The sequence below is a fragment of the Ailuropoda melanoleuca genome, chromosome 4, assembly GCF_002007445.2.
Source record: "Ailuropoda melanoleuca isolate Jingjing chromosome 4, ASM200744v2, whole genome shotgun sequence".
Lineage (NCBI taxonomy): Eukaryota > Metazoa > Chordata > Mammalia > Carnivora > Ursidae > Ailuropoda > Ailuropoda melanoleuca.
Genome location: NC_048221.1, coordinates 78,817,117 through 78,833,641, shown reverse-complemented (window position 1 = coordinate 78,833,641; position 16,525 = coordinate 78,817,117). Strand labels below are relative to the sequence as shown.

General features: G+C 38.0%; 1 protein-coding gene across 5 annotated transcripts in view; it reads left to right on the top strand.

The window, feature by feature from the left end:
- The first annotated feature begins 377 nt into the window (after nucleotides 1-377).
- Nucleotides 378-16,525, top strand: part of PSME4 (proteasome activator subunit 4) — a 104,071-nt gene continuing 87,923 nt past the window's right edge. For all 5 annotated transcript variants that reach the window (XM_019793010.2, XM_034659134.1, XM_034659136.1 and 2 more), the window contains exon 1: nucleotides 378-634. In XM_019793010.2, the coding sequence (XP_019648569.2) occupies nucleotides 393-634 (242 nt within the window). In that variant the 5' untranslated portion in view covers nucleotides 378-392. The remainder of the gene's footprint in view (nucleotides 635-16,525) is intronic.

Sequence of the window (16,525 nt, the reverse complement as noted above, 5' to 3'; positions counted from 1 at the left end):
CGTGACACACAAAACAGTAGTTCAATTAATATTTGTTGGATGAATATTCACTTTTTCGGAATGAGGGCGGCCCGGGAGAATAACACCAAGAGGAGGGCTTAAAGGAGACTGAGCAAACAAATCTGCAAGTAACAAGTGAGATGGATACAGAGTACCTAGGTTTTTCCACACACTGGGGTTGGGGGACTAGGCCCACTGCTTTGTCGGAAGGCACGGCGAGTATGGGCTCCCGCAGGCAGCCGCAGAGAGCGCGCGACCCCAAGCGAGGAAGGACAATAGCTTGGAATTCAGCCTCGTGTTTCCGGTGGCGCAGCCTCGCGCTCTGCCGGTGAGGCCCGGGGGTGGGGGNGAGGGTTAGGGTGGGAGGGGGTGGGGGGGGTGTCCCTAGGCTCATGGAGCCGGCCGAGCGGGCGGACGGCAGGGATCCCCCGGAGCCCGGCGGGCGTCCCAGCCCGGACCCGCGGGGCTTCGTCCCACAGAAGGAGATCGTCTACAACAAGCTGCTGCCCTATGCCGAGCGGCTGGACGCCGAGTCCGACTTGCAGCTGGCCCAGATCAAAAGCAACCTGGGCCGGGCCGTGCAGCTCCAAGAGCTGTGGCCCGGGGGCCTCTTCTGGACCAGGAAACTCTCCACGTAAGTGTGTTCGGGCCTGCAGGGTGGGTGGGTGGTGAATCAAAGGCTCAGTGGGAGGGCGTCCAGAGTGGGGGGAAAGGCGGCTCTTTGTCCTCATCGGACCTCTGGACTCAACTCTGCCCCGACTCCAGCCGGTGGTCCCGGAGCAGTAGTCTGAGAATCGAGATAAGTGCCTGGGAAGCACTCAAGTGCCCTCCGTGCCACTTTCCTGCGGGACCTCCTTGGTCCTCGCCAGCCCTCTACGTCCTCCCCAGCTGCTTCTCCCCAAGGGTTCGGGTTGTTGTCTTCCGACCTGCGGGGCCCTGGGGAGCCAGAGGGCACCGGGCCACTAGGGAAAAAGGTGAGCGGTCCCCCAAGGGTCCTTCTTGGACCTTTGCTCATGGGGGAGGAGAGGCAGAGAGGATTCATCTATGGGGGAGCAACTCTTGACTTTCCTGGTGCTTCCTCCTCCTCTTCCTCTACGGTCTCCGCCTCTTCGTATCCTTCAATTCATGTCTAGTAACTTTCTGAATGGGAAGGAGGCCTTAGGGAACTCGTAGGTTCTGCTTTTTGGGGCCTGCTCAGTCTTTGTGGGTTTGATTGAAAAGATTGGTTTATCAGCCCTTAGCGCATTCTTGGGCTGTATACTAGACGTTAATGTGACAGTGTTGAGTCTTAGAACCTCGGGAAAGTGTGTGTTTCTCCAGTTGTGACATTTCCTTTGGAAATGTGTGACCCTAAGGAAAACAGAGAAGAGAGCTGTCAGATTGTCCAGGGCATTATGAGTACCTGGCTTGTGTTTATTTTTGAGACGCTCAGGTGAATGTAGCTGACCTAAATCAGTTTCAGTTGTTATGTTATTCTTTTATTACTATTACTGTTTTTTTGCACAGACACCCGGCAGACGATAGTGCCACTGAAAGTAGGGGGGCAAGCTAGTAAAAATTCAGTCTGGGGAGAAAGGTTAGAGACTTTATTTATTTATTTATATACCACCAAACCATTTATGTCCAAATAACCAGCAAGATGGGCATTTTCACTGTGTCAGGAGAATTTTTTAAGAAAGTTGTGCTGTATCTTGTTTGGTTAACTGTACACAAAATTTGGTAACATTGTATGTTCATGCATGTGGGTATGGATGGATAAACACACAAGATGTAAGTCATTTATCCAATGTTTACCCAAATCTGCTGAGTGAACTGGGTGATGACTCAGGGTTTTGTAATGCAATAGTCTTCTCTACATTTCCTCACAGGATGATTCTTATCTGCCAGTTATTAGGGAGCCTCTGACAAATTTCTCATCTCCACTTGATGGTGGTTGTAGTGGGAGTAATACCTTTTTAATTAAAACTAAACTGAAACACTTAATTTGCCATTTTCAAAGAGTGACCAAAATGTCAAGGTTAACAGCTCTCCTCTTGATTAGAGTGTGGAGAAGTTTGTGTATTTGGTATTCATAGAAGGCTTTGGGGGAAAAAATGCAACCGGGAGAAGAACCACTTTCAGTCAAAACAGAGGAATGTTTTATAACTGATTACCATCAAATGATTTTCCAAGTGAGCCTCCTATGTGTTTGTGTTACTGAGGCACAGTAAAAATAAAGTTATATTTATCAGTTCCAGTAATTCCCCCATTTTAATCACTTTTGTTAGATTTACCAGAGAATAACTATTTTGGGGGACACAGCTTCTTTTAGATGCATGATATATAAGTATACCTATGTGTAAATGCATATCTGGTTTGGATTATTGAATCTGGAATCTACACAGAGTTAAGCATTGTTTTCTCACATTTTACTAAGCTTGGCAAATTAGCACCTAGAGTTGGATTATTTTTGGCTTATTAAGTAGCTTTTACCTAGAAATGGCTAAAAATACAGTGGAGAGAGTCCGTGGTGGTTAGGGCAAGATTGCAGTTAATAAGGCTTACTAGCCTTTGAACACCAGACCATTTATGTCTAAATAACCAGCAAGAAATGCTGTCAGAATTTTATTTTGGAACAGTGGTTAAATGCTGCACACTGATTCTCAGGATTGCACTATGAGACATTTTGAACTTGGTGGGACATGTTGTGATCTTGGGTGTATTTTTTTCCCTTAAGTCATGTTAAGGTGACCTGTTTATAGTTCCGCTCGTTGTTTTTTAATGAGCCTTGTGTGTTGCACAAGTTTACATCTAAATGATGCCAAAACATGTGATGACAGCTGTCAATTACATGAGTAGTGCTCATATTTAGTACTTTGTAGAAGAATGGAAAGTAGTAATGAAAATAAAATCCAACTTCTACCAGGAGCTCTGTGATGTGGGAAGATTACTTCAATCATGCGTTTCAGTATTCTTGTGAAAGAAATGAGGGGTTTGAACTAAATAATTTCTGAGAAACATTCCTGGTCTGGTATTTTATGATTTTGTTTTTTATCCTGTGGAGCCTCAAATAGGCCCGTGTGTATCTCTCTGCAAGGATTATTTGAGCAGCTTGTAAAGTACTGGAAATAGTTGTATAGATCAAGCACATTCCTAAAGAAGACCAGAGTGTAAATGCTATTCAGAGGCCCTGGGACTGTATCCCGGACGAGAAGTGTAACCCCGAATCTGGTCATCACAGGTCTGTGGGGGGGGCGGGGTAGAGTTCTGGTTTGGGGAAACTCAGGCTCCCCATCCCTTTTTTTTTTTACTTTGTACCTCACTTAGGTACTTGGCCGTCATTCTGTTTCAATCCATTTCGAGACTGTGGGTCTGTGTAACATCTCTGTGAAGAAAGGTTATTTCTGTGTACTTTAAAAATTGGCCCTGTGGTAAAATACAAGCTCTCTTGTACGGACAAGTTCAAGTATTAGAACTGCCTGTTAAAGAGACATTGTGTGAGGTAATGTCACAGGGAACATCTTTAACAAGCAGGGAAATAACTTGGAGAAGAGAGGCACAAACCTAATGGTCTTTGGAAAATAGCAGTAAAGGCAGCTCCGGACTCAAAGTGAAAAGTGTTGGTGGATATGGCCCGTGTAGAGAATGACGGAGTTAAAGAAAGGTAACCTTGAAACTTGCTTTTGCTCCCTTGTCCTCTGAACCTTTCATGTGAAGTGGTGAGGTCTAGTTTGAAGACGTCAGTTGATCCATACCTGGGTTTGCCGTGAACATAATCATCATCTTGGTCCTGCTTAACCTCTCTCAGCTTTAGGGTCCTCTTTTGGAAAGTGGGAGGAGGAGTATAGACTCTGGTTTTTCAGACTTAAAACTTATTTGTGGACTGTTCTATAAAAGCAAAATCTGTTAACAATATTGGGCTCCTCTGGCAGGATAAAGCCTGCTCAGGGCTCTGAAACATATTGTTTGAAAAATCACTGAGTTAGTCCCAAAGGGCCTTTCTAGCTTTGTTCCTTTAAATTGGTCTGTAGGAGGGAAAACAAGTGGATGGCCTATTTCCTACAAGTTTACCCCATCCATAACCCTTTCTTTCGTGTTTTTTTTTTTAACCAGAATTTTTATTTTAGTGAAGGATGTGCACTTGGTGTATTATGAAACAAATTTAAATATCTTATTTGTTATGATGAAATGTTATATTCTGTGCTGTTTTATTATAATGACTCTATTATGCTGACAAATCATTTCATTTGCTAATTAAACTGTAACTTCCTTGCTTAAATATTATTAAGAACATGATACAGCCTTCTTGGATAGGAATTGGATTATCCCAGTTGAAACCACATAATGTATTTAATTAGATTATATAACCACCGGAAACTTAAGTTTAGTCAAGATACGAATTAACAAATAGACTGAACTCCTTTTGTGGAAAGTAATAATCTGACCACAGGAGCACCCAAATTTGTATCATGTCTTTGTTGGGGGAGAAAGTAGAAAATGCTAACCACTGAATCTTAGCTATTAACATGATCTACGTATTGGATATATAATGTTTAAGTGTTGAAATTGTGAAGTACACAATAAATAGAAGTGCTTTTTACTTATAAAAAATCTTGAAATCTTGACAAATTACCACATCGATCAGTGAGAACCAGTTAGGGAAAGTAGTAGAAAAGGTTTGCCTTTGTTATTATATGACCATCCTCAAAACGGGAACCAAAATTTCTTTGTTGAATTGATTTGAAAGCTGATTTTCCATAGAAAAAAAACAAAGTAAATGAATTAAATTATTTTGGGGACATGAATTTTTCTGATAAAGTTGTGTAACAGCGCAATAAACTGTCCTTCACGTTTCTTTCTTCTTCTTCTTCTTCTTTTTTTTTTTTTTTGATTAAGCAACTTTAGTTTTTAGAGCAGCTTTAGGTTCAAAGCAGATTTGAGCAGAAAATACAGATACCTCCTGTACCTACACATGCACACATTTAATTTTTCATAGCAATCTCAAACATATATATGTGTGAGTATTAGATATTATATATGTGTGTGTATATATGTGTGTGTGTGTGTGTGTGTGTATACATATATATATATAAATTTGAGGCCCTTCCCATTTTTCAAACACCTTTTTTCTTTCTTGCCTTACTTGCTTTCATTCATTCATTCATTCTTTTTTAAGTAGGCTCCATGCCTGATATGGGGCTTGAACTCATGACTCTGAGATTAAGAGTCACATCTTCCGCTGACTGAGCTCATCAGATGTCCCTCAAGAACCTCTTTCAATCATTCTTTTAAAACATCTTGTCAATTTTTTCTCCCCACTAGTTAACTGGATGTGTTTGCCAGAATCTCGTATGTCAATATATATGATTTGAATAGTTTTTGAGTACTTTTTAAATTTATTTTGCTTTAAACTTTTTTATTGTGGAAAATATCAAACATACGCAAGGAAAGACAGTAATAATGTGAACACTATGTACCCATCACCTATCAATTATCAGCTCATGGCCAGTCATGTTCCTTCCACACCCGTGCACCCCCCCCATTGTTTTTGAAGCATATTATTTCATCCATAAGTGCTTCCAGTGTATCTGCAAGGGAAAAGGAATTAAACCAAAAAAGTCAATATGATGCCATTCTCCAGCTTAGAAAAATGAACAATAATCCAGCATCACTTTGATCAATTTCATGAAGTTTTACTTGCAAAATTTGTGGTTTTACGTCTGAGTTTCCATTTGCATTGTTTTGTCTAAGGTTTACTGCAGACAGACCCTATGGGCAATGATTTATTATACTGCTTATTAATGAACATTTGTGTATTTTGGCATCTTTCTTCCCCTCTTAACTGCAGAGAGATAGAATCCCGTCCTGGGGCAACCAGGACTTCCTTGAATTCTCTCCATTTTAAAAACAAAGATACTGAGGTTCTTACTAGTCAATACATAGTTGTATGCAAAGGAGTAGTGGCAGGAGGAATCTTTGAACAAATATTTTCTGAGTTCTTTGTGTGGGCCAGGGACTGTTTTTGGCCCATGGGATATGTTAGTGAAAGATTTCTGCCCTCTTGGGAAGTTGCAGTGTGCTGCTTTTCTCTTAGCACACATTTTTGCTCTTAAAGGACAACCTAGGCAAGGGGTAGCTCCATCAAGAAACTTGGGGAAGAAAATATGAATTCTAAGTGCATTACTTGAAAAAAATTCTTTCTCTGACCAGTGTGTTTTAATGCCCTAAATGGAGGCCCTGAGAAGGGCGGTTAGGGAAAAAAACTAGTAACACAGTACCATTCCTTGTTCAGAAATCTGAATGTATCATTTAAAAACAAATTTCCCAAGTGGTCTTTCTGCAGTGTTATAAAATAAAATTATCTCTGAAATACATGTTCTCTCGACTGAAGTAAAATGGAGGTAGTTTCTTGTTTTTTTTTAAGAGATGCTTGTTTATTTAGTAGTAAATAAGGGCACAACTTCCTAACCCATTTTCTCATTTTGGAACCAGGGTGTTAACTTTTCTGTTAAATGAGACTTACTTCTAGTCAGTCTTCTTGCTCTCCTTTTCTCCTTTTTAATACAAAATCCAGATCTGTGTTTCTAACCTGTGTAGAAAATTAGATCAAAATCTCATACAGTGTGAATGGCAAACTGAGAACAGGGTAATAAAAGCAGCAGCAAGCACAGCAACCAGAAAACCCTTTATATTCATTGACACGGCCACTGGAATGTTAAAAGCAACACAAACTATAAATATTCCCATTTGGAATCTTGAGGTTGGCTATTTCCATATTCGGCGTATGCTCAGCATTTCTTCCCTTTTAGTGCACTCTCTCTTGATCCCTTGTTCGTGCTTTGGTAGTCTTTGTATATAATCTTCCCTCTACCGCGAGCCTTCTTGAGGTCAGTGTCCTCCGTGTTTACTTCCTTTCCTCCTCTCACAGCATTTACTACAGCGGTGTATATACATTCATTCGTACTCAGTGATATTATAATTAACTTTTTTGTTCTTTGTAAACTAAAGCACTATGGAATTCTAAGAAATTACTACTTTTCCAGTCAAAATGGAGAAAACTGATATGGGATGAGCTCTATTTTAATACAGGATTCAAAGGAAAGTTACATATTTAGTAAAAGAAAAGGAGGGAAGGCGCATTTTGGTTAGAGAAGAGAATGGTGTGTTTCATAATCCAAAGTAGGAGTCTGGGGGAGTGGGTTTAGCAAAGTTAATTAGAGAAGAAAGATTATATCAGTTGTATCAGTGAGTTTGAGACTTTCATTTAAAAATAAATCTATAATGACTGTTACGTTTAAATATTTAGTACTAAATAATTTAGAGTGTGACTAATACAATTTTTGAATAAGTGAACTATACAGTTTTGGTAGTGATCATGACCTTTTTATGCTAGTTTGGCTTTTTTTTTCAGAATAAATAGACCTTAAATTTTGGAGTCTAAAAGTAAAGTAAAGGGGCGCCTGGCTGGCTCAATCAGAAGAGCATGTGATTCTTGATCTCAGGGTTGTGAGTTCGAGCCCCCCATGGGGGTAGAGATTACTTAAAAAGGAAAAATAAAAACTTAAAAAAAAAAAGAAAGAAAAAATCAAAATACAGTAAAGGCTTTTTCCTTCCCCAAGTAAAAACTAACACCATTTGCAGCTGTGAAATGGGTTTGAGAATAATACTGAAGTTCAAATAAATTGGAAATTGCTTAAGAATTATTAAAAATGCTTTCTAATCTCCTAATGGTAGGTACTCTAAAAGAAATATGTTAGTGATCTTTGGGCTCTAAAGTGCTCTTCATCTTGTTTTCTGACAAATTTCTTTTTTAAACCAAGGATGAAGTAGAAGATTTTAGAGTAAAAAACTTTATGAATGCAGTTTTTTGCATTAGAGTGTTTATACTTTGGGCAGGTTCCTGAAGAGTTTAGTTGGGATAATTTCTCTTACGAGGGAAGGTGGGTTACTTCTAGACATCCCAATAAATAAAATATTGTCAAATTTCTGCCAACATATACCAAACAGAGGTCCCTATTTTGTATGTGGCAGGAAAAAAGTTATCATTTAACAAATTCCAGAATGATTTAAAATAAAAAAATCATAATTAAATAGACAAATAGCTTAAAACCTTTTCATTTTGTGGGGGTTTTTTAGATAGTTTGTATGGTCTCACAGTTTTTCATCTATGTGTTCATTTATTAGTGCTTATTAGAGAATTTTCATTTGGGGGTTATGACCAAAGTGTTGTGAAATCTATTTAGGTCTTGACCTGGTTTTTTTGTTTTGAGGAAGGTTTCTTTGTTCGGTAGTGAACTAAACTAGAATTATTAGTGTTAGAAGTAATAAGGGTGAATGTTTATGACCTTAATTTCAGTTCTGTGTGGTTTTTTTTTTTTCAGTTTTTTATATGTTTATATACTGGGTTATATATTTACAATGATGGGTTGTGGCCCCCCAAAATATGAAAGCTACTGATTTTACAGGTTTCTTTCTGTAATTCAGATCGTCTAATCAACACTTAGACCTTGAGCTACAAAGATACAAGGGGTAAAAATGAAAAGTAGCAACAGTTTTAAAAAATCAGTAAACTGAGGGATCTTACAGGAGAGCATTGGTTAATAGGTTATTGAATGAATGGCATAGATACTACGTACCATGTGTTGAGGCCTCAGAGTGTGCCAACCTTATGCTGATGACTTTACATTTATTATTTCATTTATTTTCACCTATGAATTGTAGGTACGTTTGTTATCCCAGTTTTACCTTTGAAGAAGTGAGACTTAGTGAGGTAATGTATTAGCTGATTTGTCTGATGACCACAGGGCTTCCTCTTAAGCCTTGTGTCCCAGAGGAAGGAAATTCCCAGGCTATACAGCCTGGGAAGGCTACCTGGGGAAGAACTGCATCTGAGCCTTGAGATGGGATTTGGTTAGGTAAGCAGGACTTTTGAGAAAGCTGTTTAACGTGGGGGAACAGAGATATGAACAAGTTGACTGTAACTGTTAAAGTCTGTATTTAGAGCATTATATTGAAATAATCAGTTATTTGTCTCCCTGTAGGCTGGATGCTCCAGGACCGTTACTTTAATGTTTCCATTCCCTATTGTCATGTCTGGCTCTTGAGTGACATTCAGTAAAGCATTTCAAGAGATGAATGTCCCTTGTCCATGACTCCAAAGAAAAGCACTGGGAAAAGAATAGAGGGATCATTATTAGGTATTAATAGTGAATGACTGTATTACTCCAGAAATTGTCATGTCAGTTTTAATATGTCATAAAGAATATAACTCTGAACTATAATATGCTGAAGTTCCAGTGAGCATTATTTAGCCTGTGGTATAGATGGGGATAAAGAGAAGTGTATACTTCAGATCTCCTTGTCCATTTAGAGCCTTCCATCAGAAATACTATACTTGGTAAAAGTAATAGGCCTGTTTTACAGTGTGTTTTGGAAACCTACTCAATGTTTTAAGGCCAATTTGCTTAATTTGGTAAAATACTTATTGTTCGTTTGAAGGGTTTTTCTTTTTAAAAATAGAACTAGTTCTTGTGATCTGCTTTTAATTACATAAGCCAGTATATTTCTGAAGATATACTCATACATTTGGTCAGTCGAAAAAAAATGTTCCTCAGAACGTCCAATACTTTGGTTAGAGTTGAGGGTTATATGTGTATAGAGTCATGGTCCCTGCCATCCTTACCTGTCAGTCATCTAAAGAAATACAATAATATATACATGTATAAGAAGTAAGATATGGAAAGTACTCAAGTTTGGTACAAGCTATTGAGGGACAGAGAGGACAGAGATAGCACTTTTGGTTGGGAATGAAGGAAGACTGTGAAAGAGGAAGCCTTAGAGGATGGATAGGCTTCTAAGGATATGAACAAGTAATTCACAAAAAAATATGCAGTAAGCAAATATCTTAAGATATATTTAGCCTCATAACTAAAGAAATATTAATTGAAGCAGATTATGTAAGTATTTTATTTTTAATGATTTAAATCTATTTTAAACCATGTCTTGTACTCCAGTCAGTCTGCTAAGGTACAGTGGTTCTCAAATGTAGTGAAATGTCTGGAAAACATAAAAAACAAACAAACTGGTACTCGGGGCTCCACTGCAGATCAGTTAAATCAGGTCTTTCTTGTACATAAATCAGTTACCCATCACCATAGCCTTGTGAGGAAACCCAGGTTTTACAAATACAGAGATTAAGTGATTTGCCCAAAAGACCCAGAGCGTTTTGAATTCTCTGCAAACTTGCAGAACCGTGCTGTTCCTGCTGGCTTGGCTGCTGTGTTGAAATCAATAAAATACTCTGGCTATTCAGAGTTGATTATGATGTTGGGAGTTACAAAGCAATCTAGAGTATGGGAACATAAGACACTCTCCACTTGGGATGACACCTAATTTGCCTTTCTTCCATGTCAGCAGACACTTGGAGCTGATATCCTTTATTGTTATTTGTTTTTTTTGTGTGTGATAATGCATCCCTTTTCTTGATCCTCAGCTTGACCTCTTTGGAAGTGAAGTGAGAGAATAAGGAACATTCTCTTGGTTTTGTCTTTTTGTCACAGAAGTGTGCTGTTCTGCTCCATTCCTCTCCTGGAGCTGTCTCCTATGCCGTTCCTGCCCAAATGCTCAGATTTTCTTGACCCTCGGTTGCTTATTCAGAGTGATGATGGCTTTCTAATCTTTCAAGATTCAGTTCAGTGGACACTCGTCTATAATGAAATATTGGTTTAAAAAAAAAAAAGAATCACAGAATTCTGATGGTACTTCATTTGTCTCCCTTCTGTATATTTAATTTTCCAGTACATATTTCCTCACATTTAGAAATGAATTTTGAATGCATGGGTAATTGAGTGAAAAGAGGAGGAGAGGTGAGTTTATGAGAAAACCCCACATTTTATCTGTTCACTCACTATTCCTAGTAATGAGAAGCTGTACCTGCATTTTTAACATTGTGTGTTATGATGAAGGGCATAGTCCTGGAATAAAGTCAAAGTAACTTAATCCCCGATCTTCTAGCTTTCTCTGCACATTTTGCCTATTTTAATTTTTTCAGTTGGTGATATCTTAGGACCAGAAGGAAAAGACAGTAAAGTGGGGAGGGAGGTTGGATTTTTTTTTTTTAATTGTTGTTTTTTCTGGTTAGAGGGAAGTTTTTTCAAGTATCTCATTTGTCTTGGTAATTTTATTTGCTTTAAAATTCTTGTCATTATGGGGGCTCCTGGGTAGCGCAGTCGTTAAGCGAGTGCCTTCGGCTCAGGGTGTGATCCCGGCGTTGCAGGATCGAGTCCCACATCGGGCTCCTCTGCTGGGAGCCTGCTTCTTCCTCTCCCACTTCCCTGCTGTGTTCCCTCTCTCTCTGGCTGTCTCTCTGTCACATAAGTAAATAAAATCTTTAAAAAAAAATAAAATAAAATACTTGTCATTAGCTCTAGTCTTAAGGTATTAAGACATAGTTTTAAAAATTCTTACATACAGATATTTTATATTTTAGTACAGTTTTATTGTTTTAAAATGTAATTCCTATACATTCTTTTAGAGAAATTTCCTTTTTTAAGAGATTTTATTTATCTGAGAGAGAGAGAGAGAAGGAGCAGAGGGGTGGGGCAGAGGGAGAGTGAGAAGCAGACTCCCCCCTGAGCACAGAGCCCCATGCAGGGCTCAGTCCCAGGACCCTGAGACCATGAGCTGAGCCAAAGTCAGATCCTTAACCGACTGAGCCCCTTAACCGTCCTCTTTCAGAGAAATTGATAATGAATCTTTTTGTTGATATTATGAATGGAACAGTTTACCTCCACTCACCATATCTGGTTACCATACAGGAATCCGGATGCCAATTTTAAAAAACATTCTGTAGATTTTATTTAGTGTAAAAGTGGGTTTTTTGGTTGCTGGTTTTGGGTGTTCTAGAGAAAATCATAGCATTGACAGCATACTCTTTTACCCTTCCTGAAACAGTTACCCTATTTGTGTTTCCTAGTTTTTAATTTCTAGATTCAGAATAATGCCAAATAATAATAGTAAGGATAGTCATTGTTATAGTGTGTTAATGTTTTCTAATTTATAGTTTATTATAATCAGACTGGCCAGAATAATGTCCATATTAGAATTAAGTGAGTTTATGACCAGCATTATAAGTATTCCACAGAAGATTGAAAAGAGGGAACAGTTTCTGTAATCTCAGTTTTTATTTGTGTCTTTTAAAGTTGGCTTTATTAATTATATAATTTTAATTACCTTTAGTTGAAGTCTGATTGAAATGTTAAAGACGTAGAGTCTTTGATTTTGTTGCTGCTATTTAGCACATAAAATTTCATTTTCTTTTTCAAGACTAGGTATTAGGTATATTATGTATACTTTTATCAGGAGAGGCATCATCCCTGATTCTCTTTTTGTGATGTTAGTAGCCATCCTACATTCTTTAGATATTGCAAGATGGTTCTTTGTTGATTAGCTGAGTTCTCTAAAAAACTTTTACTCCTGAGCTGTTGTTTACCCTGAGGTACAATTCCTATAGAACCCAGGATAAATGTTTCATCGGTTCTCTTTATTTAAGTTTTTTTAAAAAAAGATTAATTTATTTATTTTAGAGCTAGAGGGAGAGAAAGCGCATGCCCATGCGAGGGGTGGGGGCAGAGGGAGAGACTCAAGCAGACTCCCAGCTGGGCATGGGCTCATGCAAGGGAGGGGCTGGATCTCACTGCGCTGAGATCAGCTGAGATCACAACCTGAGCTGAAATCAAGAGTCGGAGGCTTAATGGATTAAGCCACCCATGCGTCCTATTTACCAGTTTTTAAGATAATGGTTTGGTGCCATAGCATTCTTCAAGGGTGTAATCTGTGGGGTTTTCTTTTGTTTTTATTTGTATTTTTTAGTTTCATTATGAATTCAGTGGATTTAAATATACATTGCAGTTAATTACGGTGAGTCATGTTCTGGTGTCATTTTTGACTGAGAACCATACAACTTGACTCCTGTGCTCTTTTAAATAGGACTTTAGTAGTCTTTGATAAGGGCTGTTTTTATTAAGAGAAACATAGAAATGCAGAAATATTGATTACCTGAGTTTAAACCTCGTATTTTACAACAAAATTTGATATGAAATGTTCTTACATGTTATTTTTAATTAGAAAAATAATGCCTTTTTACTTTAGAAAGTTAGAAAAGGGTATATAGGAGAACATGAAAATCCCTGTTTTACTACATAGCAATAACGTGTTACGGTGTTTGTTTTATCTTTTAATCTTAATGTATGATTACATATTTTTCTTTAGTTGTATTAAACTAAATTCAGATGTATGTTTTGTATCCTGCTTTTTAAAAAAAAAGATTTTATTGGGGCACTTGGGTGGCTCAGTCAGTTAAGCGTCTGACTTCAGCTCAGGTCATGATCCCAGGGTCCTGGGATGGATTCCCACATTGGGCTTCCTGCTCAGCGGGGAGTCTGCTTCTCCTTCTCCTTCTGTGTGCTCCCTCACTCTCTCAAATAAATAAATCTTAAAAAAAAAAAAGATTTTATTTGAGAGAGAGAGCACACGTGCGAGAGAGTGGAGCACAGGCAGGGGGTTGGGGCGGGGCAGAGGGAGAAGAAAAGCAGGCTTCCGCTGAGCAGGGAAACCCTCTTAGGGTTTGATCCTGGGAGCCCCAGATCATGACCTGAGCCAAAGGCAGACGCGTAACCAACTGAGCCACCCAGGTGCCCCTTCTATCCTGCTTTTTTTTATATGACTTTCATTTCACATCCACTAAAGTTCTCTAAAAACATAATTCTAAATGACTGCATTGTATCTAAAGGCGTAAACCACAATTTAACAAACTAATTCTCTTACATTGGCTTCCTCCCCCCCCCCCCCCCCCCCCCCCCGGAAAATTTTACTGCAAATAGGCCTTGAAAAACCTTGGTATTTTGACTTTGGTATTCTAGATTTTTACTTAGGACGTATTGCTAGATGTGGGGGTTTCTATTTTTTTGAAAATATTTGTCTATTTTAGAGACAGTGCACGTGCACGGTGCGCGGGAGAGAGCAGGGCAGCAGTAGGGGCAGAGAATGAGGGAGAGGGAGAGAATCTGAAGCCCACTCCCTCCTGAATGCAGAGCCAAAATCAGGAGTCAGATGCTCAACCACTCAACTGACTCAGCTACCCAGGTGCCCCTATATGTAGGATTTTTAAAAAGCATTCTAGTCCCTTATATGGCTCCCTTCTTCGGGGGAGCCTGCTTTTCCTCTGCCCCTCACCTGCTTGTGCTTTCTCTCTCTCTCAAATAAATAAAGTCTTTCAAAAAAAAATCCATAAGTGTTTTAAATGAATATAGTTAAACCCTGTTTTTTAAAATTTTGTAGGTAAAATTCCTTTTTTTGTCCTTGGACTAGGACTACCCAAAATAAAGCATTTACTTAAGATTAAATGTCATTGCTAAATGTCTTACGTGTTTTTTTGATTACAGATAGTCTTAATGTTGTTCTGAAATGATGTTAATTTTACTTGATTGATGGATATAGTTAGAACCTTAGAAACCCAATGATTGCCTTGAAGAAAAATAACTGGCGAATGACAAAGCTTGTATTGAAAACCAGTATTTTTAACCTCTCGTCAAGCTCTAATTCTTAGTTCATTTCAGTGATGTATAATTTTATATTACTTTAAACTTCCTTGTAATGAATAGTAAACGATATTCAGGATGTATAGTATAAAAAACCTTGACAGTATTGCACAGTTTATTAAATAACTACTGTTCCTGGTATGCTACTGCCTTTCTTTACTTGAGATTAAAAATTAAAGCAATTGATTAATATGCTGTAAGGTTGTGAGGAGGAAAGAAGCATTTAAAAATTGCTTTTGTATTATCGTTCATAGTTTCTCCCCCCTGTGGTAGAATGGAACATAATGATGTCATCTATTTTTTCTGGATGGTTTAAGAAATATTCTGTTCAAAAGATTAATCATGACTCTTACCAAGGTTTTTGAGTATTTTGAGACATCTAATAGTAATTTTTAGTTCTAAAGCTTAATGTGAAAATTAATTGGAAAAAGAAAATAATATCTCTTAATATTATGATCAAAAGTATAGGATTTTTGAACATAAATATACAGAAAAACCAGCTGGAATAGTTTTTGGAAAATGGAGGTTCTTAGTCTCCACCCTGAATATTTTTTTTATTTCCTTTTTTTTAAAACAATTTTATTGCATTTCATACTCCTGGTATTTTTAATGGTCTAGAGGGAACTAATGTCTAATAGACATTTACTAGGTAATATCAAAGCACTTTTTTCAAAGTGGGTATATGACTTTATACACCCAGTGTTAACATAGGAAAGGTCCGGTTGTTCCACATTCTCACCCCAACTAGATATTATTAGGCTCTTTAGTTTTAGCTAGTCTGGTGGGTGTAAAGTGGTACCTTACTGTGATTTTAATTTGCCTTTACTGGTGAGTAAGGGTGGTGAGTATCTTTACATACGCTCATTAGTCATCTGTATGTTGTCTTCTGAGAAGTGCCTACCTGAGTCTTTGCCTTTTTTTTTTTTTTTTTTTGATCCGGTTGTGTCTTTTTCTTACTGATTTGAAGGAGTTCTTAGGTAATTTGCATAAGAGTACTTTCTCAGGTGGATGTATTCCAAATATCAGATTGGGCTTTTCACTTTTAATAGTGTTTTATTGTGAACAGAATTTCAATTTTTATGAAAAGCAATTATTAATTTTCTTCTTGTAGTACTTTTTGTGCTCTTCAGAACCACATTTTCTTGGACTGCATTTTGAGAAATGCTGGGACAAGAACCACTTTCTGGTTGACAAGAACTGTTTCCTGGTTGACAGGGAAAATAGAAGGTTGCTTTCTGAGTAATCCGCTAACATCTCTAGTTTTGTCAGCAGTTCTGCCTCCTCTAGGAATCCCCCTGTTGGTCTCTTTTCATAATATTAAATTTGGGGCTCTGAATTTTGTGTTCCTAATGTTAAGCACATAGTTGTCTTTCTACTGCAGTAAATGAAATGGACTGTAGCTAAGTTATTTCGTTGGCTTAGAGCAACGTTTCCCCAGTTTTTCCCCAGAAGTATCGCAGCCACAGAGGAAAGTAGGTACAGAATCCCACAGTCGTTCTGGAGTCCTGGCTAGACCTGAAGTTTACACGGTAATTACTGGCAGAGGCAAAACAGTAATACTCTCATAGCTCTGCTGTCTGTACTATCCAGTCACAGAGTACTAAGGTGAAATCATGGGACTATAACTTGCAACAACAGAAAAGAGCTGAATTAGTAAATAAATACACAACAGCCTGAGAAAATGAAAAAGTGTGTTTTTAGTGGACCAAGAATTTTAAGGAATTTCTGGAAAGGAAAAGCAGTTAGATATCCTAATTTTAGAAGTTAAGCGTAAGTTCAGTTTGATTTTAGCTATTGGGGAAGTGCTAAAGACCATATAAAGAGTATTAATATCATCTTTTCTGTTGGTTTATATATTTGTCTGTAAAATGATTCTTTCTCAAAGGAGTTTATGATTTTTAAATGTCTGCTAATTTGTTCTAAGTAAGTTTTTGGTTAAGTTTTTGCTA